The following is a 23,146-nucleotide window of genomic DNA, read 5'->3' as shown; positions in this document are numbered from 1 at the left end:
CCCTATGCTACGAAATATAATTGTCATTTCAATCTATACTTGCCACCACACTGAAAAACAAAACAAAACACAGACAGTTTATTCTAAGCCAGGGATCCCCATCTTCCTGTTAAGAACCGGACTGCACAGCTTCTGATGACCCGGAGAGTATCAGAAATATAACAAAAACCAAAACATAAATAAAGGTCCTTTAATGCCTTCAGCTTGGCTTCACTGTTTAATTGTTCACAGTTGAAGATTAAACTATGTTCAAAATAACATTCCAAACGAAAGAAATAAGGTTCAAATTCAAAGAGCAGGTAACGAAGCAAAAACCAAAAACAAACCGCACTGAAGAAAATTCCACGACAGACCAGGATAAATAATTACAAACTTCAAGAAGATAACCAGGTATAATCCGTTGGAAGAACACCGGACAAGATAAACCTCATCCAGCAATAAAATACTAATTTGTCTCCAACGTTTGTTAGCACGCAGGTCCAAACTCTTATGCAGATCTCACACCTGCAACCCATGAAGAGGATCATGGCCCTCTCCTCCCGAGTAGACCATGATTTCTCCTGATCCTCTCCTCCCCACGTGCCCTAGGATGGATAGGGGATGGGCCTGGGTTCTCCTCTGATAGCTCAGCCAGCTCTGCCCTTCCCCAGCTTCCTCCACCACCTCTGGAGCCACACTTCCACTCCCTGTTGGCTGTTCCTCCTCTCCCTCAGAGTCAGTCTCCACCAGGGGCATGACACAGCTGGAGGTGAGTGGTGGGAAAGCAAGCAAAGCTTCATCTGTACTTGCAGCCGCTCCGCAGTGCTGGCATCACTGCCTCAACTCCACCTCAGATCATCAGGCGTTAGATACTCATAGGAGTGTGAACCCTACTGTGTAAACTGTGTACATGAGGGATCTAAGCTGCATGCTCTTCCTCCCCCTCCCACCCCCACAACTCTCCATGGAAAAACTGTCTTCCACGAAAATGGTCTCCAGTGCCAAAAAGAATAGAGACCACTGTTCTAAGCTACTTAAGCATTTTTTTGGAAAAAAAAGTGGTATATTCAATTCAATTCAATTCAGTTTATTAGAGTTATAGACCAGAGACCAAAAGTGGTGTATGAATTCAGTGCAAAACTGAAACAATGTCTACCCCTACTTAGGTTTTGTGATGCACTGACATATTAATCTTATTTATGCAAAGAATTTGGGCCACCAGGCATGATTCTCCTCTACAAGCTGGGGTGCACAGTAAACTTCCTTGGTAGGAATTATCTGCTTAAGCTCGCACAGTTAAACTCGATGGTTGCAGAGAACATTTAAAACTCTCCCACCCTACAACTATTATGACTGAAATGTGCTTTCCTTCTCCAAGGGACTTTACCTGAGTATCAACCCATCTCACACCCATCTCTGTATTCTCCACTCTTCCATAAAAATGAATAGGAAGCATGTACTCTGGGCGAGCCTTCTCCCAGGGGTTTCCATGTCTTAGCCAATCATCAGCTTCTTCCACCTGCAGCAAGAAAAGGCCAAGAATTAGAAAGATACTTCAAGCTATGCGGGACAAGAAGAAACGAGTCTTTATTTGTCTTCTAGATAATTTGCAGCCATATCATTTTATTGATGTGATCGGGGATGGAACTTGTATATGGAAAGCACAAATTTCCCATTTCAATCACTGGCTCTTTTTAACTCTCTTTAACAGCAAATTGACGCTCATCAGTTGAATATCAATGTACAAAGCTGAGAAAATAGAATTCTCCTCTCCTTGCTTGGGAGCAGATAGTTCCATTTTCCCTTTGCACTGAGAATTTCACTACTGTACATCAATGATCCAACAGAACTTCCTGTCTGTCACCTGAGGAAAGTTGTCTCACTTAATCAAGAATCAGTCAATGAATACCATGTTGAAATCCTTTCACCTAAACCCTAGTGATCTACTTGTCAAATTATTTTTCGTTAATCATTATCTTATTTCCTCAAGGCCTTTGAAAGAAAGACAGAGCACAAATCTAACCATATACAGGTTTGTCTCTCTTATTTGCACAATCCAGGAAGTCAGACTTTATTGTAAATGTTCACTCTTTTCTAGATAGTTCTTTGAAGAACTATATTCCTTAAAAGAACAAAACTAGAGCAGGAAATGAATTTGGCTGCAGTTTGATGGCATTTGGCATTTTTAATCAAAATATATACAACAGTTTACAAATCCATCTTACAACAGAAAGCCAAGATAAATTCCACCATACAAAGAATCTGAAGAAAATCCACAGCACCAGATAATAAAAAATATTGTGCCAACAAAGGCCACAGATAAAAATTTCAACTTCATTCCAACATATTGACATTTTATAACTACTTTCAATGACAGAATGAAGATATTTTTAAAATCCCTGAAGGTACTTAGATACTAGACTGGATATTCTAGGATCTTAACTAGTTTATTCTAATTTATTTATTTTATTTATTTATTTACTAATTTATTCCTTAGGCATTTTATTAACCTGCAATTCTTAATTGGTCTTTGATGCTTCTAGAGTCTAGAAGGGCTAATTGCATTCATTCCCTCCTTGTTTCTGTTCATATAGGCATCTTGAATTTTTTGATTTTGGAAACTCCTGAACCTTTAGAGGTTGCATGAAGTATTCTATATTTTAATAAAACACTTCATGCAACAGGACAGAATGATTTTGCTAACTTATGTGTAAAGCCCTTGCACGTATTTTGTTGCTTTTAAACCAAAATTTTGCTGAAGATTTTACCATTGTTGAAATGGTCATTTTTTTATCTTCCCTTCATCTATGGTTTGCATCTTTGGTGTTTATGATTAATATGGATTTTTATATTTTATATTGTTTTTACATTTGTTGTTTTTATCCAATTGTTGTGTGCCACACCAAGTCACTTTTGATGAGATTGGCAGCTTTATAAATTTGATTGATAAAAAATATGTAAAATCATCTTGGAGACCTAGTCCTGAATTAGGCATGAAAGCTGAATGGTGACTTTGGGCCAGTCCCTCTCTCTCTCTCAGCCCAACAAAGTTGTTGTTATGGGAAAAACAGGAGGAGGAAGGAATATTAGATATGTTTGCTACCTTGAGTTCTTTATAAAAATAATAAAGGCGAGATAAAATAAATAAAAAAGATCCAGGAAAAAAATGCGTTTCTATCATCTCTACGTGCCATAAAATGATCTTCTAGTCCAGCACTTGGAGTGATAATGTTGGATGGGAAGCACCTCCAATTGTTTAAGGCTTTGTAATTACCTGCCATCCTTCTCTGATCTTCTGGTTGAAAATGCCATACTCGTAGCGTATTCCATAACCGTAGGCTGCAAGCCCAAGGGTGGCCATTGAATCCAGGAAGCAGGCTATGGAAGGGAAACAAAATTGGGCTCAGCTCCTTGGGCAGCAATGCATCCCCCACACCTCAACACAGTTTCATTCAGCCAAGGATTTAGGGGAGAAAGTGGTTCTAGGGTGATCTAATGGGAGTGGGGAGAAATAAGACGTGATATAGGGGGATGTTGAAGTTTCAGAGCTGAGTTGAGCCCCTGGAGAAATGTCTCCAGCATAAGCTGAAGGGCAAGAAATTAGAAAATTCCACCATGCACCCTTTTCACTGCTTTATTAAAAACTTAAAAGCAGGGTCCAGGGAGGGCACACTTGGAGGGCAACATTTTGCCTAAGTGGCATGCTACCAGTAGGTGCTACTCAGAGAGAGAGAGAGAGAGACAGAGAGAAAGGGAGAGAAAGAGAGGAGAGGGAGAAAGTGAGAGGGAGGGAGGTAGGGAGGGAGACAGAGAGAGAGAGAGAGAGATCATTACACATTTTAGCTCTTCTTTCTAAAAGCATTACAATTGCTCAAACAGAATATTATTTCCAGATTTGGATGACAAGTAGAGAAGAAGGCCATCATGAATGCATCATGGGAGTCATGAAACCCACAAATGGCTTGTCTTGTCCATCCCTGATGCAATCTTAATTTGACTTTAAAGGAAGAACAAAAGTAGGGACAGGCTGTCAATAGGCCATTGCTACATCCTAGCAATGATGTGTATGCAATGTATGTGTGTTTATGCAATGTCTGCTTACCTGCCAGCCTGCCAAGACCTCCATTGCCCAGACCAGCATCTTCTTCAATCTCTTCCAGCTCTTCTATGTCCAGTCCTAGCTAAAAACACACACAACACAAATGAAATCCAATCGAAATTGTGCTTGGATATTAAAAGTCAGAGAGGGCTGGAAGAGCTACTATAAATACAGTATATACTATACGCTGTACTATTATAAATACATTTGATGTAATATATAAATAAATAAATTTGATGAATACAAATAAAAAAATATGAGAAAGGCTTCTGCCATTAAGGTTGTCGAAGCTTGCTCAATTATTCATAGCATCAGGTTCAGAGATCTGCACAGTGGTTCTGAAGGAATTCACTACAGTTGGCTAGGATTAAAATGGGAAAAGGCTTGTAAGAGAAATACAATTTTATTATGGATTAGTCAAATTTCTGCAAGGCAATATATGCATGTACCGCTTGCATATTTCCGAAGTTTCCTTCTAAACATTGCTTCACATAGTGGTTCATTACAAATAACGGAATCACTCCAGAGTGCATTCAAACAGAAAAAGAAAAGGAAAGGAAATGTAGACTGGATTTAATTCTTCAACAGATCTACAAAAAAATGAGGACATCTGCAAAGTCAACAGAAGTGCTCAGAATTAATTAGGCTTATTATAAAAGAAGAGCCACGGCATGGTGCCAAGCTGCAACATAGAGTTGCCATTTAGAGAAAGTCAAGTTCATTTGCCCTCAATTTAAAGAGAAAATAGTCATTTTCCTTTATTGCAGAAGGCCTTATTGCAGAAATACTCTTTAAACCACAGTATCCTCTTTGGCTATTTGGTGATCAAGATAAGTTTTCATAACTAACTTGCTGTGAACATGGGGCCATATCTTTCTTCTGGCTACCCTGAAGGTGTGAAGAAAAAGACAGCAAGTCTGCACAGATTTCTTTCATGTGGAATGTTAGGCTCTACACAGAAAGCATTCTAACAACGTTCTTATTAAAAACACTCACACACACAAGTTCACAGAAAACACTATACCTTTTAGAGCAGGGATGGATAATATTCTGATGGCCATGTTTACAGCTAACATTTTGGGGATGCTGGGGAATATTTTTTGAAGAGTATTTTTTTTAGAAAATGGAAAGGAGCATTGCTTTTGTTCTAATTGTTTTGCATGCCTGTTCTAGAATTGACATTGGATTTCTTATTTGTTTCCCAAATGAAAATGACAGGAAATTTTGCTAGCAGTTTTCAGTAAGCATGGCTGGTGGTGTCTGAGGGCCGTAAAAAGAGGATCTAGAAGCCACATGCTAAGGAAACAGCATTGCCCAACCCTGCCTTAGAGTTGTTAAGAGAGGCTCCAAGGTACGTAAAATGATACAAATGGAAATAAGTACCTCTCTCCCCAAAAATAAGAGCAGCATTTGCTCTGATTTAAACTTCAATGCTCAGCATGATTGGCATTTCCTGTGATTAGCAGAATCCAGCTTTGGTAGGAATTTTTGAAGAGGACACTGTTCCAACGTAGGAAAGATTAGATCTTAAATAGAGAAACTATGGAGAAGACATTCTTGAATCTCAACCAAAATCAGCCCTAGTTAGCAAGCTCACTAGCAAGAGATGATGATGGCAGATCCATCACCAACTGAAAATGTCACATCTGAGTTGGCATGAATCTCATAGGTACCCATCACAGGTTTTTTTTTTTAAATCATGGCCAATTATATTGACTTAGAATCAACAGATACATAAAAGCACTGGATCCTTGGTGGCTTCTTTAAATGTCCTTGAACTTGGTGACCCCATTATATCTCCTGTAAGGGCTAGGAGCAGTGGTGGTATGCTAACGGTTCAGACTGGTTCACATGAACTGGTAGTAAAAAAACCCCGACTATCAGCTGAGAGGAGAGAAACAAAATCCTCCACAATCAGCTGAGAGGGAAAAGAAGAGAAAAGCGCAGGATCAGCCCTCCCACCTGCCTCTGTGCTTTTCTCTTCTTTATCCTCTCAGCTGATTGGCACTGCAGGTCTCAGCTGATGTGGGGGAAAGCTGTTCGGCAAAGCACACCAAGCCACGCCCACCAAGCCATGCCCACTGAACCGGTGGTAAAACAATTTGAATCCCACCACTGCTGGTAAGATGTTTTATTTTGCGATATAAAAATACAAAAGTGACACATGAAACTTAACAAATCTATATATGAGTGCTTCCTATTACTTTTATCCTATATCCTATTCTTTGCTATCATTTCTATACTATTACTGTCTGGGCTGTGGTGGCACAGTGATTAGAATGCAATATTGCAGGCTAAATCTGCTGAATGCCAATTGTCAGCAGTTCGAATGTCACCGGCTCAAAGATGACTCAGCCTTCCATCCTTCCAAGATTGGTAAAATGGGGATCCAGATTGTTGAGGGCAATATGCTGACTCTGTAAATCACTTAGGGGGGGCTGTAAATATAAGTCTGTGCTATTGTCATTGCTATTACTATAATAATTTCTATACTCTGTATTACTTCTATTCCTGCCTGGGATTAAGGGAGATGCAGATCAAATACATCTGGAGAGTGTTGATCAACAGTGCTCAAGAAAACTTTACTTCACCATATCCTCCAGCTAGACTTGAATCTAGTGTAATTGTAAGAGCTGTGGTGGCGCAGTGGTTAGAATCTAGTAGTGCAGGCTAACTCGCTGTTCACTCCAGGAGTTTGATTCTCACCAGCTCAAGACTGACTTAGCCTTCTGTCCTTCTGAGGCCGGTAAAATGAGGGGCCAGATTGTTGGGGCAATATATTGACTCTGGGTGGTTGAGGGCAGTAAGTCTAAGTGCTATTGCTATTGCTAGTGAAAACTGGAACAACCATATCATCATCTCAACTAGACAGGTGTCAGAATAGATAGTTTATCAGACAGAATGTGACTTTCACCTTCAGAAGGACATGACTGGCAATTTTCTTTCTTTACCTGATAAATTGCCTCATCACAGGCATTCTGTAGTCCTAGGTTGATCATGGTATTTTGCAAGGTCCGGCCCATATAAAATTCCAAGGAAAGGTAGTAGATTCTCTGGAAGGAAAAATAAAAACCAGAGTTTATAATAAAATCTCACTCAGTCTGGGACTCCTGATTCCATGACCCATCCATATTTGGAGGAACCTAAAGAGAAGCTCCTCCAACAAGCAAAACAAACAAACAAACCACCAATGGAACAATGCCTTGGAATGATCTCAATCAATGGAACCCCAAAGAGTTTAAATCAAAGGAATACAGAGCATCTCTGGGCACTTATCAGGGTGCAAACCCTTCTCAGAGGCCAAGTTTCTACGTTTCATTCAGCTACTAAGTGGCATGCTCATTGGGGGTCTTCTTTAAAAACAATAGTCTATATGGCTGGGACAATATTTGAATTGCAATTCAATGTAATCAATATACAACCTAATAAGATTACAGCCATGATTTCATCTTTTGTTGTATTAACATGTATTAACATGCAATAATGATCTAATAAGCTCTGGAGTCTCTGAGGATTGTAGCTTTTAAGGTCTGCAAGAAACCCTGGAAACTTTCAGGTAGCAGATTATGGGGAATAGTCTTCTCATCCAGAAGTTCTGAAGAACCATTGCTATTGGAGCACAGTAGTTAGCACTGGGCTAGATCAGTAAGATAGTACAGGATGGCTTTCTGTACTCCTGGGTATATTTCAGAAATTTTTATCGTCCACTTGTGGACTTGCTTTTTTAACCTCCTAGGATAGATACAAAGAACGCCGAACTCGATGGACCTTATCTAGAAAGCACACAGATTCACTTGACGGACTATTACCAGATTGTGAAATTGGCTCAAACTCACCTTTGGCCCAGATGATTCTACATCACTTTCAAGGATTAGCCTAGCAAAACCGAAGGCAATTCATTCATTACCAGCCCTGTGTGTAGCACTTCAAAAGTATTCCACCCCCCGCTTTTTCACTATTTAGTAAGCAAATCTTTTTTAAAAAAAAAAGTCATCTCAGGAGCCAAACACCTAACAGTAATCTTGCTGTTATAGATTTGGCTGGCCTTGCTGAAGTAAATAACGGCTGGGCCCTTTAACAAATACATGGTTTGATTAAACTCAATTTACTCAAATGTGTGCTTTTTTTCTTGACGTCCTGAAGATTCAGTTCAAATATGATAGAGGAAAGACAAGCATAAGCATTCCCTTGCATTCCCCAACATAGATTTTGAAATAAGGAATTTGCTCTCCCCACAAAACCAAGGTAAAGTCTCCTCCCCCCCAAAATATACCATAGTTCCACATAATATGTGACATAATCTCACCCAGTTTCCTTTTTTGCCTTAACAATTTTTAACTTCAGTCCTCCCAGAACCTATTAATTGACTCCATCAAGTATATCGTTCAGCTCTATATTAGGAACTAAGGGAGTACAGAATCAATTCAAAATCTGCATTTTAATTCGGAGGGTAAGTTTGCTAAAAGCTTATTTTAAATACACTGTTTCTCTGATTCACGGGGATGTTATCTATGTAAACCTGCTGTGTTGTACTGTATGTACATTGGCTCTCCTTGAATTCACTGATTATTGAAAAAGTGACATCGACACTTAAATCTGATGCAAAAGGAACAGCTCTGCTGCCTGCTACAGAAACACGTATTTCCTTTTCTGGCATATTTATAAATAAATCATGACAAAGGATACATTCTTGCCTTATTTTTTTTTCCTTCCAGGTATGCCAATGTTTTTTGTGATGAAATTTTTTTAAAATACAACATAATAACACATGTTATTGAATGATGAATTCCTCTGATCATTTAGATAAGGGATTTCTATCTACATGGGGATCTCATTTAATCAGATTGAGTTCATCTAATTAAACAAGCAAGCAAGCAAGCAAACAAATAAATAAATAAAACAGGTACTTGCACTAGCCAGATAGGTATTTCTAAGAAGTTTACAAGACATTGCTAAAAAAAGAAAAGCCATTCAAACATATACTGTCTCTGAATATGTGTCTTTTTCTACTTACCAGCCTCTGCAGTTACACTCTAATCCCAGTTGAGATGAGACTACAATTCCCAGAATTCCTGGCCAATAGGGACAAAGCTGTAAGCCATTTTCAATTGTAAACCTACCACACTGAGGAGACCACAGGCTAATACCTTTTAAAAAATCTTCTAATTTTGTGGATATCGGATATTTGAAACATGACTGATATATTGATTCTGTCTTGTATGAAGAACTCTTTTTTTTTTCCTTTCCCAAAACTTGAGAAGGAAAATGCTTACTTACCCTTCAACTCTCTTTTAAAAATCTCATTTTATTGATTTGGGTCAAGGTTCTTCGTCCTTCTAAATGTCAACAGAGACAACTGTCATTTACAGAACATGTTTGAGTGTGTCACCTCAGAGTCCCATAGAACATGTTCCATGCTGAATGAAAACTTGCATAAAATGCTTGACCATTTATGCTAACCAATCAATTTTTAGCTTCCCAATCTCTCCCACTTTATGCATCTTACCTTGGGGTCCTTTTCGTAGTAGTATTGCTGGGTGCGGATCCACCTGCCCACCAGGTGATCCCGTACAGTGTGGGCCAGGGCAAAGTAGTAGTCCCGAGGAGTGGCCACATTGCGATCCTTAACAAGGGTAAAATGTAGGTGTCGGTTAAAGCCCTTTTTCAGCTCAGCCACATTCTCCACTCCAACAATGCCACGAATGCTGATCTGTTTACGCTTCTCCTGGTCGGTGAGGGGCCGAGACATGGTTGCCAAGACTGTGATCTGGAGAAACAGAACAGAAAGATTTTAATCTGGTCTGCTTTCAGGACTAACAGAGCACTGACCTCTGGGTCCTGCAGCCAGATTCTCTCCTCTCTTTGGGACTAGGTTATGCTCAAAGGGAGGAGTTTAATGCTGAGAGTGTCCAGCTTTAAGCAGGCCTCCAAAGCTGAATCACAGCCTCTCTCCAAAGAGATAGGTGTGTCTGTGTGTGTGAGAGAGAGAGTGGGGCGGAGAGAAAGAGAAATCCACAGCCAAAGTCAAATGCATCGAGCTGGGTCCAACTCAGATTATCTAATTCTTCATATTATATTAGAAATGCAAATGAAACCAGGTTTAAAGAAATGCCTCCAAAGAAACTTGCCACATCTGAATGCTGACTCTGTTCCAAGAGTGCAAGAGAGGCCAAAAAGGAGAAAACATCCACCCAAAAAGGTATTTCCTCCAAAACAGAGATAATCCTGAACACACACACACACAAGATGAGCAGTTCGGGACACGGATTTCAGAGGCTCTTTTTTCTTATGAGGAACAACGTTATGGGAGTTCTTGGTTACAGCTTTAGTTAGTACAGTCTGGAAGCAAGTTGTCCATTTTGGAGGAAAAAAAAATTGAGTAATGTCAGAGGGAAGGGCAAGGAAGAGACTATAAATGCTGTCCAGACTGCAACTCCTGGTATGCACCAAGCCAGCAACATCATATTGGCAGTTGGTGGAAGTTACCAGAATATCTGATAGACAACAAGTTGGGGAGAAGTTGAAATAGCAGGATAAATGTTTGTTTGTTGCTTACAGAGAGGGATCAGAGAAAAGGCCTGATTTCTTCATTTTCTGGTGTTAACCCAATGGACAGCTTACATAGGGAGAGCCAATACATCAACTAAAATGTTAAGCTGGGTGTAATTTACTAGGAAGAGATCTGTGTTAGTCTGTGGTTGCCAATAATCAGGAGGAAAATTGAAATCTGGAAAGGAACCTTCTCAGATTAACACATTTTGTTAAAAGGCATAAGATTTTGTCAGCTGCATCACATTTCACCAGAAGCATAGAAGGGCTAAACTGATGGAAAATATATACATTAAAGTGAGGGAGGGGAAGACAAAGTGATTATGCCAGTGCAAGTTAAACACAGGTGGCAGATTACAAGTACCACTTGTTAACACTTTCTTAGTGTGACATATGAAAGTTCAACAACACAACACAGCTAGTAATAATCAGAGTTGGAAGGGACCTTGTAGGTCATCTAGTCCAACCCCCTGCTCAAGCGTTATGTTGTTGAACTTGCATGTGCCTGTAAATCATCATAAATCATTAGCATGCTGCCTGCAGAGAAGCAGCCTTTGAAACAGCCCTCTTTTCTTGTTTTTAACTGCAGCTGTGGCTCATTCGGCAGCTGAAGTTGAACAACCAGGAAATAAAGATCAGGTAAGAGCCTGGGTGGGCAGGTGGGCAAAAACATCAGTTCTCCCCAATCTTAGAACAATACTGTAACAGAAGTCTGAAATGCCACTAAGCCATAATTTATTTCATCATGGCCTGCTATATAGGGCAGAACCTGGTGAATATGCTCAAGCTAAACCACCAAATCTGGTTGGAAAAGCACCACACAATTGGTTCACACCTTTTGATCCAAGACAAAAGCAAACACATTGAGGACTAGTTTCTGTCGGTCTGCCATTTGTCAGAAATGGTGCAGGGTCTCCTGTTTTTATGGGGGGGGGGGTTGGACTAGATGACCTACAAGGTCCCTTCCAACTCTCTCTATTGCGAAAGAGCGTGGTCACTTTCTTTCCGCAGAGCTGTGTGGGCGTTGCACAGTGGTTACTTACCTGTCACTTTTGCGCAGCGACTTTCTTACCCGCAGACTTCCACCCGGAGGAGGCGGCAGTGTAGAAAGGGGGCAGAGCCACCCTTCCTCTTACATTTACGGGGCGAGAAGGGGGCCCTTCTTCCCTGGCTTCCCCCTGCACTTCGCAAGAGAGATCGAGCAGCGCTTTCCTCCGGCGCTCCCGGTAGGACCTACGGGGTAGGTAACTACTCCGAAGCCCTTCCGCCTTCCAGAAGCCACAGGGCGTGTCCTCAGGTCCACCCTGCCTGCGCCTCGTCCACGCAAGACAAAAAGTCCACGCAAGGCAAACACAGAGCCCGATCGGCGTAAAAGAGCAGACTCACCCACTCTACCTGCTCTCGATCCTAAGATCAGGGGTCTTTTTCTTCTTCTTCCTCCTCCACCTCCTCCTCTCTTGGCGCTCGAGTGAGCCGAAGTAGTTTCCTTCCAGGAAAGGGGCAGACCCAAGCCCTCTTTTTTATAGCTCATTTGTCGGGTTCCACGCCTGTCCGGAGGCTGGCACCGCCTCCTCATCGTTGGATGGGGAAGTTTTTCTTGCCCGCGGGGCGGAGGGGTGGGGTGGGGTGAGGAAAGGAAAGGAAGCGGGTGGAATGGAGCGGCGAGCTGGGCTGCTGGTGAAGGAAAGCGGAAGACGGCTTCGGTGCCTTGAAGGGCGTGGATTCAACCTGCCCGATGAGGGCCCAGCCGCCTGTGTTTCTCTTGGCTCCAAAGCTGGGCTCCGGGCCCGTTTGGAGGCACTGAGTTTGCCCGAACTGGAAAGGCTGGCAGGATCTTGCCATGTTCGGTAGGAAGAGCAGCGGGAGATAGCGGAAAAGGCGTACGAGGGAGCAAATGTAACCTTGGGTAATAGGAGGACGAGGAGCGAGCCCTGCTGGCGAGGTGTACTTCAGAGCGATTTTTTTTTTCCCTCAAGGGCAAAGGAAGGTTGTGAGAAAAGGGAGGAACCCTCAAGTCTATGTGAGAAAAGGGAGGAACCCCCAAGTCTATGGAGATTCTCAGTCATCCAGGTCGCGGTTGTCCCAAAGGTGCTTTTTCTCAAGGGGCAACTGGACTTTCTGGTTTTTCTCTGAAGGCCTTTCGCTTCTCATCCAAGAAGCTTCTTCAGTTCTGACTGGATTCTCACCATCCAGTCAGATTTGAGTGGGGGGGGAATCCACCTTTGGGTCATCAAGGTAGACCGGCTCAGGGGCCTTGGGTCTTAACTTACCACCAAGAAGTTCAAGAAGAATTTCAACGGGTGGCAAAAACTACACAGGTAGTCCTCTACATACATCAGTTTGCTTAGTGACTATGTGAATTTACAAGGGCACTGAAAAAAAGTGTCTGGTGATCATTTTTCACACTCATGACCATTGCATCATCCCCCCTGGCCATAAAATGAGGCAAAACTGATTTATCAAGTAGCAACATAAATTTTGGGCCCAATTGTGATTGTAAGTTGAGGACTACCTGTGTCTACCGTAGAGTAGTTCACCTCCATAGGAATCCTTTAGGCAAGGATTTTCAACATCTGTTGACCAGAGGACTGAATTAAGATCTGCCTGGCACATCCAGCAAGCCTACACTGTAAAATTGGCTAGGGTTAGGATCCTTCAAACCCTCCCCCAAAGTAAACATACACACTCTGGAGGCCACAAAAGCAATGCAAGAAAGCACGTGTGGCTTGTGGGTTATGCTTTTTGTGTCCTCTTTTTTAAAGAAAGACTGTGGGACTTGACAGTAAGCTGGCCATGGGCACAGAGTCCTCATAGATTCCTGCCTACCGGGCTTCCTGACCCGAGGACCTTAAAATAAGCCATTAAAACTTAACTAAACTAAAACTAAAACAAAAGAGAGAGAGAGAACTGGAATGTTGCAAAACACTAACTTTTATTTATTTACAAGACCGCCTATAGGCTTTACTAGGATGATAGCATCTCTCTGATAACTTTTTAAAGAACTATAAATGTCTGGCATGACAGTCATGCTCATCGTAAAATTCATGATATGCCCCTATCCTTTTTGTCTTTTCTCTCTGACACCAAAATGCAGAAAATGTAGTCAGAGAAGCAACTGGAAAGCAAAGATTTAGGACCATTTCATTTCATGCATTTCTTCTGGGAATAAAGGCGTAGTTGAGCATAGAACTGATTTGTGGGGTTTAATGAAGGGATAATGTGTATCTATATAGGAGCCAGGCGAAGCAGAAGAAAGGGACAATGAAAATTTAGTTGCAGTTAAATGTAACCAGAATGGCCAAGTACATTATGTAACAAAGTCTGAAGAGTCATTAAACCAAGGGGAAAAACTTTTGTAGACACATCTGGGTTTTTTTTTTTTTGCTGTTCTTTAAAGTGTTACGAGATACTGTTTTTTTATCATTTGGAAATGTTAATAATTATTGGTTGTATAAGTAATAAAAGAATGTAGTAACAGTTAGTTATCTCATTATGAGATTAAACATAATGTTTAATTAATTGCCAGAGCAAAACCTGCTGAGAAGAATGTGAGTAGACTTGCCAGATAGCATCATCCGTCTGACCTTGTGAAGGCTGGAAATAAACTGGATCTGACCTGCTTCGTACCTGAATGGATGCCATCAGAAAACAACACACTGTTTATATAGACATTGAAAATTTTGCTCTTTCTATATTTAATAAAAACATTGATAAGACAAAAGAAAAAAAAACAAAATATGGGGAGCAGAACCCTGGGAAGTTGAACAAAAATTCACTCCAGCACTTACTTTGGAGCTGGGTTAGGCAGCTATGGCACTTTTACAACCTATGGACTTCAACTCCCAGAATTCCTGAGCCAGCATGGAGGGACAAAATGTGGCTACTTGGCAACCGGCCTGTATTTGCAATGATTTCAGTGTCCTGGTGTCACATGATCACCATTTGCCAGCCTCCCAGGAGCTTCTGACAATCAAAGTCAATGGGAGAAGCTGGATTCACTTAATAACTATGTGATTCTCTTAACAACTGCAACAAAAATGGTAAAATCAGGCACGACTCACTTAATAACTGCATCGCTTAGGAAGGAAGTTCTGGTCCCAACTGGTGTCATAATTTGAGGACTACCTATATGATCAAGGAATTGTTAACTCCATAAGTAAATGTTCTGAAGTTAAACATGAGAATACTGTTCTGCATTATATTTCCAAAATCACGGAATGTGACTATTTTTGAGGAATATTGATTATATTGAGCACTGAAACTATACTAGCTAAGTAAACCATGGTTTTGAATGATAATGTGAACCCAGGCTCTATTTGGAATGCAGTAAAACTAGTATAAAGCTTTGGAAGAAAATATTTTCTTTACAGAATACCACCCATATAGATAAATAATAAATAAGGCATGGTTACACTGCCATCATGTGGAAAGGAACAGACAAGGGGGCAGGGTGAAATGAACTGGCCTATAGATTTCCTCTGAGCCTGCATTTCATTGTACTGAAGAACACTTGAGTTCATGCTAACCCCTGGCATGAGTGAGACTGAATATTGCCAATTAATGCCTCCAAATATTATTTCCTATTCATTTTTACGTTTACCAATTCAAGAAAATATTCTGACATTATGAAGTTTTGATAAAACTTAAAATACACATCAGCTAAAGCAGGGGTCTCCAACCTTGGCAAATTTAAGACTTGTGGACTTCAACTCCCAGAATTCAGAAGCATTGCTAGCTGAGGAATTCTGGGAGTTGAAGTCCACAAGTCTTAAAGGTGCTAAGATTGGACAGCCCTGAGCTAAAATATGTATGGGGAGAACCAGTTTGGCATAGTGGTTAAGGCTTCAGGCTAGAAACAGGGAAGCCATAAGTTCTGATCCCGCCTTAGGCACAAAGCCAACTGAGTGATCTTGGGCCAATCAGTTTCTCTCAGCCCTAGGAAACAGGTATGGACAAACCACTTGTGAAATCTTGCAAAGAAAACTGCAGGGACTTGTCCAGAAAAATCACCAATATGCTAACTGGACACCACACATCCACACAAAAGCATCCATCCACAATTTATAGAAGTTGTTCTCTCCTCTCCTCTTAGGCCTTGGAAATATGCCCAGTACAGTATAAGCAGAGAGGTGTTTTGCAAGAGACATCCAGTTTGCTCTTTGTGATATTTTCCTGGTTGTTTAATTTTTTTAAAAAAAAAATTACATTATATATTGGATTTATAAAATGAGCATTCTTCTTTCAGACCCTATTGCAGGTAATTAGACTATTTTCTGAGATGTTATTCATGAGCTGAGAGATTCTGAGGACGGAAATCCGTGGGCAGCTTGATATTTCTGCTATTTTCCCAAAGAGAAAGGGGATTTCTCAGTTTGGTGAGAAAGTACCTGGGATTGTGAAGACTTCTGTCAAATATGTTCTCACAAATGCACACTCAAGCTCATATTTTGCCCCAATATTCATACATTAAGAATGACCAGGAAACTGTAGTCATCACAGGAGGTCAGGAGGTCATGCATGAGAGAAACAAGGAGATACTGGTATGGGTAGACATCAGAGGTGGTATTCAGCAGGTTCTGACCAGTTCTGGAGAACGGGTAGCGGAAATTTTGAGTAGTTTGAAAAACTGGCAAATACCACCTCTAACTGGAGATTTTACTGTATGCTTCCCCTGCCTCGCCCAACAAGCCACGCCCACAGAACTGGTAGTAAAAAAAAATTGAATCCCACCACTGGTAGACATGATGGGAATTTAATTAAATTTCTCTTTTCTGCAACATTAACATTACCATTTTGTGGCAATTGTTGGAGCAGATGAAGGAGATCCACCAAGGGCACCAGGCAGAGGTGGTATTCAGCATGTTTTGACCAGTTCTGGAGAACCGGTAGCGGAACTTTTGAGTAGTTTGGAGAACCGGCAAATACCATTTGTAACTGACCCCACCCCCATCTATTCTCTGCCTCCCAAGTCCCAGCTGATCGGCTGGGTCTTTTGTTGCCCTGCACAGGAGAATGGAGCTGGAAAGCAGGTTAGTGGGGTGGGGAGGGAATGGGGATTTTACAGTATCCTTCCCCTGCCACACCCACCAAGCTACGCCCACAGAACTGGTAGTAAAATATTTTTGAATCCCACCACTGGGATGAAGAAAAAACCATTCTGGCACAGCATAGGCTAGCACCAAATTTAACACAGAAATGGCTGTGAAAGTCTGACTCACAGACGAACACAATACAGAAGCCTGTTGATGGCAGATGAGATTCTGCCGAAACGTTGCTACAACTTTAAAAGCACAACTATAATGACGTGGGAAAATACCCGAACAAAGCTGAATACCATACATGTAAGTACCCGCGAAAACTTAAGAAAACAAATTATTCTAGTAATATATTATGTCTACTCATACCAGTATCTATTAATAAATATATATATTCTAGTCTCCGCCTCTTTCTGCTGTGTACAAAAGGAAGAAGGGCTGTGCAGTTGTGGCCACTGCCTTGACTTTTTAACCCCTGTGGCTACTGCTGATATTATAGCTTTCTGGTTCAAATTTGAACACAGACACACAGACACACACACACACACACACACACACACTTCCTCAAATATACATCCAAAATGCAGCAGAAAATTGTAGTTCTCCACCTATTCTTTTTATTAGAACAATACATAGGACCCCGGTGGGCCTGGAAGGCAGCTGTTTAGAGCTAACAATTGCCAATGACATGTTATGCATCACTAGGAATCTATTCTAAGCATCAAGAACATTGTAAGGAAGCAGAACAGATGTCTGTGGAAAACAGGGCTGTAGTGGCCCAGCCACCAAGCCTCTTTAGAAATGTAAAACCATGAGGAGATATGTATCATCTTGGAACCTGACTCCTTTGCAGCAAAGAAAATTAACAATATGAATGCAAAATAGCACCCATTGAATAAATTAGGTAAACATAAACAAGGCAAAGAAATCAAGAGTACCATCACCACAGAGAAAGGTGAATTCTACAGGGAAGGAATCCTTGGTGGGAACCAGCAACCTATTTACAGACATGTCTTTTCTTGTTTTGTTTCAGAGTGTTTATTTTATTTTATTTTTTGGGTGGTCACGTTGCTACACATGATCTTTTTCTTCTTGGCTTATCTCCACTCCTCATTAAAATAATGAAGAAATCATTAATAATTTAATGATATGATACAGTGGTAAAGAAAAAAAACCTATTGCCATTGTCAAACGCAACTATTGTTTTTTTTTCTTGCTTTGGTGTGTGTGTGAGAGAGAGAGAAGGAGGGAGGGAGAGGGAGAGAGAGGGGGGAAAGAGAGAGAGCATTAAATTGAAAGCAAACACTATGGAGACCAGCATGCTATCTGTGGTTGGAGGGGAAAAAAAATACAATGACAGCAACAAACGAATGTGGAAAATGTATTATGTACATAACTAGCCTAAATAATCGGTCACCTTCAAGTGGGGAGCAAGATCCATTGGCAGAGAGTGATAAGCATAACTTTCAGAGGTGACTTCCTCTCAAATAGCACCAATCTGAATCCCCCCAAGGGGCCACATGCATTCATGTAGATTAGAAGCAGTGGAAGTCCCAACCTGCGAATGACCGTCCACCACAATCTCGAAAACTCACAGCCTACATGGGCAGCACAATCTCTTTTTGAGCTAGACCAAGCCATACAATTTTAACTATTTCTAACTGCCAGGAAACTACTCAGTTTCAAAAAGGCCCTCTCTTTTCAGATCCTTCTCTCCAAGTTGAGGGGCGTCAGGAGAATTCAGGTCTGGACCATTCAAAACACTAGGGCTCACTTTGTCTCCTGCTGGAACAGCATCTTAGCTGTTTCCAAGCTCTCCCAATTTCTACTATCTGATATTCACTTACTGCTTTGCTACCTTTTTTCATTGCTGGATGTAAACTTATAAGAAACTATCTTATGGCATTGCCAAGAAAGCCTCTAGATCTTCCACAGAAAGTAGCAAAGTTCCACAGAATACATACAACTGTATGTACAACAGTTGTACATACAACCTAGGCCATAACTAATTTTTCATGCTAATAAATTAAATGTGCACCAATATCCCCTTACATTGTGCACCACTACTTCTCCCATTTTGCACTGTAGCCGGACATAATGGTAGGTCTTCTGGAATGATAGGCCACTGCAAAACCATTCATTCTAACCCAGCAGAAATATAGGATTGCAGCATTACAATTGCAAAATGTTAACAATGCCAGGATAGGGAAATAAAGCAATGATCAAGATAAAAGAGAATATTAACAAAGTCACGGAGCATCTTTTGATGACCCAGCCTGAATTGGCCTAGTTTCACAGCTAGAAATCTTGAAATGTTACCATGACAGAGTTCATTTCTTGAAAAGAAAACACACAGAGGGGGCATCTTTGCTTTTCCCTACATTAGCCACAAACACGTCCTCAGTCTGATACAGATGCCCTCTTTTTTCTTTTTTCTTTATAGATGCAACACTTTCACTATTAGCTATGAAAAATGCTGGTACCTAAAATGGCTAACAAACTGTTCACATTTATGTCTGGGAGAAAAGACATGTGATAAGTGCCAGTGTACAATCAAGAGAAAGTCATACCCATATAATAGTTTGCTTACAGAAACAGAAAAAAACACCTCAAGAGATACTTCCCCCGTCCCCATAGTTTATTTAGAAATATTGTCAAGAAATAATGCTCTGTGTTGATACGACCAGGGAAATTTCCTTTAAGAACCATAACAATAGCAAAATGGTTGCCTTGTATTTTCCCAAAGTGGTAAGTAAGTGACATCTGTAGGAAGCCATAAGTCAAGTTGGTTGCTTTGCAAACCACCCAGGAGTCCGAAGCAGGAGTCAGCATCCAGAATCCCAGCTGCCTCTTCAGGAGTCTGAGTTATGGACAGGGTTCTCCAAACTGATGGTTTCCGCATGTGGCCGCATTTTTCCCAACTGTCATGGAGCACAGCAGATTGGCAACATTTGGTCTTGGTTAGGCTGATGGCTCAATAGGGCTCTTCAGATACAATAATCATAAGATGAACTTATCTGAATCATCTGTTTTGCCTGTTAGCTTGGCACAGAGAGGTAGAACCATCTCGGATGGTTTGGCAGAAGATAATGGCTATCTGTGAATGACACCCACTTGTTTTCTCTAGCAGGATGTTGATTCTGCAACATAGCTTGGGTTTATTGCATTTGTCTCCATTACTTTGTGGTGGTGGTGGTGGTGGTGATGATGATGATGATATAGGAAACTCTGGCTTTGGACCTATTTCATATGACAAAACTGGTACAAACTAAGAATCCTACATTGTTTAGATTCCCTTTGATTTCACTCTCAAGACTGGAAGTTAAAATTAAAAAATCTGCACTAGATTATTTGAACAAAAGAGAATCAAGAGTATCTGATAGAGTTCCCATCTCAGAAGGTCGACAGGGTAAACCAATAATGGTTTCAGCCAACTTTGCATTTATCTTCCACTTACCCAGCTCAACCTGTCTTTTATGATTTGTGGGAAATAAAGCGAGGGAAGAATTCCTAAGGAAGCTAGCTTGAGATCCAAGAGGAAAATCTGATGTAACTCTAATGTTCTTGCTATTGTTGTTGCTATCCTAAGGAACAAACATGGCAGCCTCAGTGCATGTACCCTAGAGGTTCCTGCTGTTGTTCAAAAAATAAAACTGTTAGTTTCCCATTTTCTGCATTGATGATGATCTGCAGTGGCTATTGTTCTGATTGAAAAAGTGGTCCGTGAATTAAAAATGAAGAATGAATTCCTTTAGTAAATGTATGGAAGTTGTGAGCTCTCTTTGTTCCAGCACAAGTGCTTGCCTACCATTTCTGTGGAAATTGTATGATCATCTTTCTGTTTGCTTTCATTGGAAAAATAAAACACTGACTTTTAAAAACTATTAATTCTGCATGGCTTTGTATATAGATTCTCAATCTTTAATCTCAGGAGTAGTGATAGTCCATAAGAAGACACAAGGCATCCCTGTCATGAGTACCAATATAGAGTTATTTTTTAAAGGAGACAATAAAAATGTAAAAGAGCCCCATAAATTTGGGCAATCCTGCTCCAAATTAGTCTCATGAGATTTGGCAATCTTGTGAGATTTGGGCCATTTTAAAAAAATCAATTTCTTATTTAATTCTGGGATCCTGTGGCTACTATATTTGATGACATCTGCTTATGCGATGATCTCCGAAGGATTTTGTGATATTTGGAGACACACGTAGACTTCCATAAGTAGCCAGGATGGTGCCAATACAAGATATGTGCTGTGGGGTCACAATATAAACTCCACTCTTTCATACCTGCATCACAACATTGCATGCAAATACAGCAAGGGTGGAGCTTCCATTGTGGTATTATTATTATTATCATTTGTCCTTACAAACACCAACTACATGGCTATCCAAGTCCAATACTTTCTGATGATACTCTTCATTGAGAAAGACTGCAAAGGAGGAGAAGGTGGAGATAAAGTTAGATGGACTCAGAGAAAGCAATTCTTGCAAGCCATCAGCTCGCAGAAATGTTTGGCATGCCATTTTTGAACTTAATCTACAGCAATATGAATATAACCATCTCTTCTCTGGGAGTCAAAGTGGTTCAATCACATCTGCTATGTCATGACATCTGATTTGCATTCAAGGACAAGGAAAAACCCTTTAGCAAGGAATAAAACCAAACTGGAAATAAGAGTTACACCTCAGATTGTTCGGGAATTTTGTGATCAACCCAAAAGCAAAAATAGCAAAGCTAACTCACGCGCAGCATGTGGGGTTAGAGAAACTAAGGGGTGGGTGTGGGGAGGTCAATCGCTGCACCTTATTGAGGTACACAGTCTGGCTGTCCTTAATTTTCTTTAGTTTCTGCCCCTCTGCTTTTTTTGTTTTTTTAAAAAAATGGTTTTTGCTGCTCTGGAGTTGCCAGATGACCAGATATTCTCCTTCTTGCTCCTGTGAGGTCAATTCTTGAAGAAGGTCAGTGCAGCTCTCTTGATGTGTCCTGAGAAAAAGGCATGAGGGCGGCTCTACTGCAGGGATCCCCGTGCATTGTAGAAGTCTGGAACCGGCAGGCCAGTGTGAAGTGTTACCTGAAACCAAGGACGGATTGGACAGTGTGCAACCTGGATAGCATTTTAGATCAACTTTTGATCAGCTAGATTTTGCTTTTCCATAGTCGTAGAACCAACTCTCAATGTACAAATCCATAAAAACACACCTATTCTCCCAAATATACAACAAATTGATAATGATTTGGTACAAGAATAATAGCTAAATGGGAAGATATTAAATTGTACACCAAAATGTAAACAACTAAAACACTTTAATTCCCCAGGGATTGTGAAGCTAAACAAATGCTTAAATTTTTCTTATCCTTCCCAACTTTGGCTAGACCAAGATCCTATTTTTAAAGTGAGTCCTTTACTGGATTATGCATAGTTACAACTGCAGAGAGTTTTTTTTAATCCTACAGAAAAGCAAAAAGTAATCTTAAACTGAATGGTGCCCTAAGGAATAAAATGGAAAAAGAGATGGGATTTGTAGGGTTGGAGGCTGTTTTGGTCCAGAGTAAACTTAACATTTGTAGCATGGAGCTCCATGCTCTCTTCCACCCTACTCCTCCAAGCTTCCTGACTGGAGGTGGTATTCAGCTGGTTTGGACCGGTTCTGGTATACCAGTAGTGGAAATTTTGACTGGTTTGGAAAACCAGCAAATACCACCTCTGGCCCACCCACCCTCACTCTTACCTCTCCTATATTCCCTTGCTTTTTAGCTCAGCTGATTCGTGCCTCAGCTGAGCTAAAAAATAGCACATCTCACCAGTGTTGACACAGATCCCTGAGCCCTGTGTCTTTCCAAACTGGTAGGAAATATTTTTGAAAGCCACCACAGTTCCTGACCTATATTATCACAGAACACTGTTTTGAGTTGAATTTGGGTGGGAGAGTTGCAAAAGCATTGTTCCGAGAAGAATTTATAAGAATAATAATCTATGTAAATAATCTTAATAAATGAAAATAAATTAATCCATTGGGAGTTTCATTTTCTCATTCTTCCTTCCCATCCTCAGAATGCTCCATCGAAGTTTAATGATCTACAAGATTTAATGGCTTCCAAGACCAGTGTGGAAAAAAAATCAATGGCTTCCTCTTCATGGTTGGTAAGTGTTTTTGTGTAAAGGTATGTGGGAATGACGATGGGAGACAGGAGGAACAGCTGCAGCCAACACAATGGTCTGATAAAATTTAGTCCAAAGGAGAAGTGGCAAAAGTGTCCCAGAAAGGACCCTCTCTAGTTTTCAGGAGAGTAAAAGTGAAGGATGGGAGAGGTATTTTCAGACTTGCAAAATTAATGTTATCCTTATAAAGTAGTCCAGACAAGAAGCACAACCAGGAGTATTAGCTCTAACTTTATTGTAAGGTTACATTAACAGAATCTTGTAAGTCTGAAAGTGTATCTCTGCCCCACTCACATTTACTTCCATGAGAACGAGAAAGG

The 23,146-nt window shown here is 40.7% G+C and overlaps 2 protein-coding genes and 1 long non-coding RNA gene across 15 annotated transcripts in view; 1 reads left to right on the top strand and 2 right to left on the bottom strand.

The window, feature by feature from the left end:
• The window catches only part of PYGL (glycogen phosphorylase L), a 38,805-nt gene extending 26,473 nt beyond the window's left edge, over positions 1–12,332 (bottom strand). Inside the window, exons 1-6 of one of the 3 annotated variants that reach the window (XM_026698752.2) lie at positions 12,014–12,332; positions 9,585–9,845; positions 7,030–7,131; positions 4,082–4,160; positions 3,254–3,357; positions 1,367–1,498 (exon numbers count right to left, since the gene is read on the bottom strand). In XM_026698752.2, coding sequence (XP_026554537.1) covers positions 1,367–1,498; positions 3,254–3,357; positions 4,082–4,160; positions 7,030–7,131; positions 9,585–9,827 — 660 coding nt within the window. In that variant the 5' untranslated portion in view covers positions 9,828–9,845; positions 12,014–12,332. Of the gene's footprint in view, positions 1–1,366; positions 1,499–3,253; positions 3,358–4,081; positions 4,161–7,029; positions 7,132–9,584; positions 9,846–11,670; positions 11,903–12,013 lie in introns of those variants that run through there. The other 2 variants (XM_026698753.2, XM_026698754.2) reach the window with 2 other exon arrangements.
• Positions 11,741–14,811, top strand: LOC148128297 (uncharacterized). 2 transcript variants are annotated; one of them, XR_015741237.1, is made up of 2 exons: positions 11,741–11,867; positions 14,154–14,811. It is a non-coding gene; the product is annotated as an uncharacterized LOC148128297 (long non-coding RNA). The 2 variants fall into 2 exon arrangements; XR_015741238.1 differs by lacking the exon at positions 11,741–11,867 and adding an exon at positions 12,434–12,569.
• TRIM9 (tripartite motif containing 9) overlaps positions 14,664–23,146 on the bottom strand; it is a 68,817-nt gene continuing 60,334 nt past the window's right edge. For 9 of the 10 annotated variants that reach the window (XM_087922452.1, XM_087922454.1, XM_087922456.1 and 6 more), the window contains one exon: positions 17,257–21,737. In XM_087922452.1, coding sequence (XP_087778578.1) covers positions 21,675–21,737 — 63 coding nt within the window. In that variant the 3' untranslated portion in view covers positions 17,257–21,674. Of the gene's footprint in view, positions 14,753–17,256; positions 21,738–23,146 lie in introns of those variants that run through there. The other variant, XM_087922455.1, reaches the window with a different exon arrangement.

Source organism: Pseudonaja textilis, chromosome 1 (assembly GCF_049901715.1).
Source record: "Pseudonaja textilis isolate UNSWEBS1 chromosome 1, rPseTex1.2, whole genome shotgun sequence".
In the NCBI taxonomy this organism is placed as follows: Eukaryota; Metazoa; Chordata; class Lepidosauria; order Squamata; family Elapidae; genus Pseudonaja; species Pseudonaja textilis.
The sequence above is the reverse complement of the archived record's forward strand: the minus strand, read 5'-3'. Positions and strand labels throughout refer to the sequence as shown.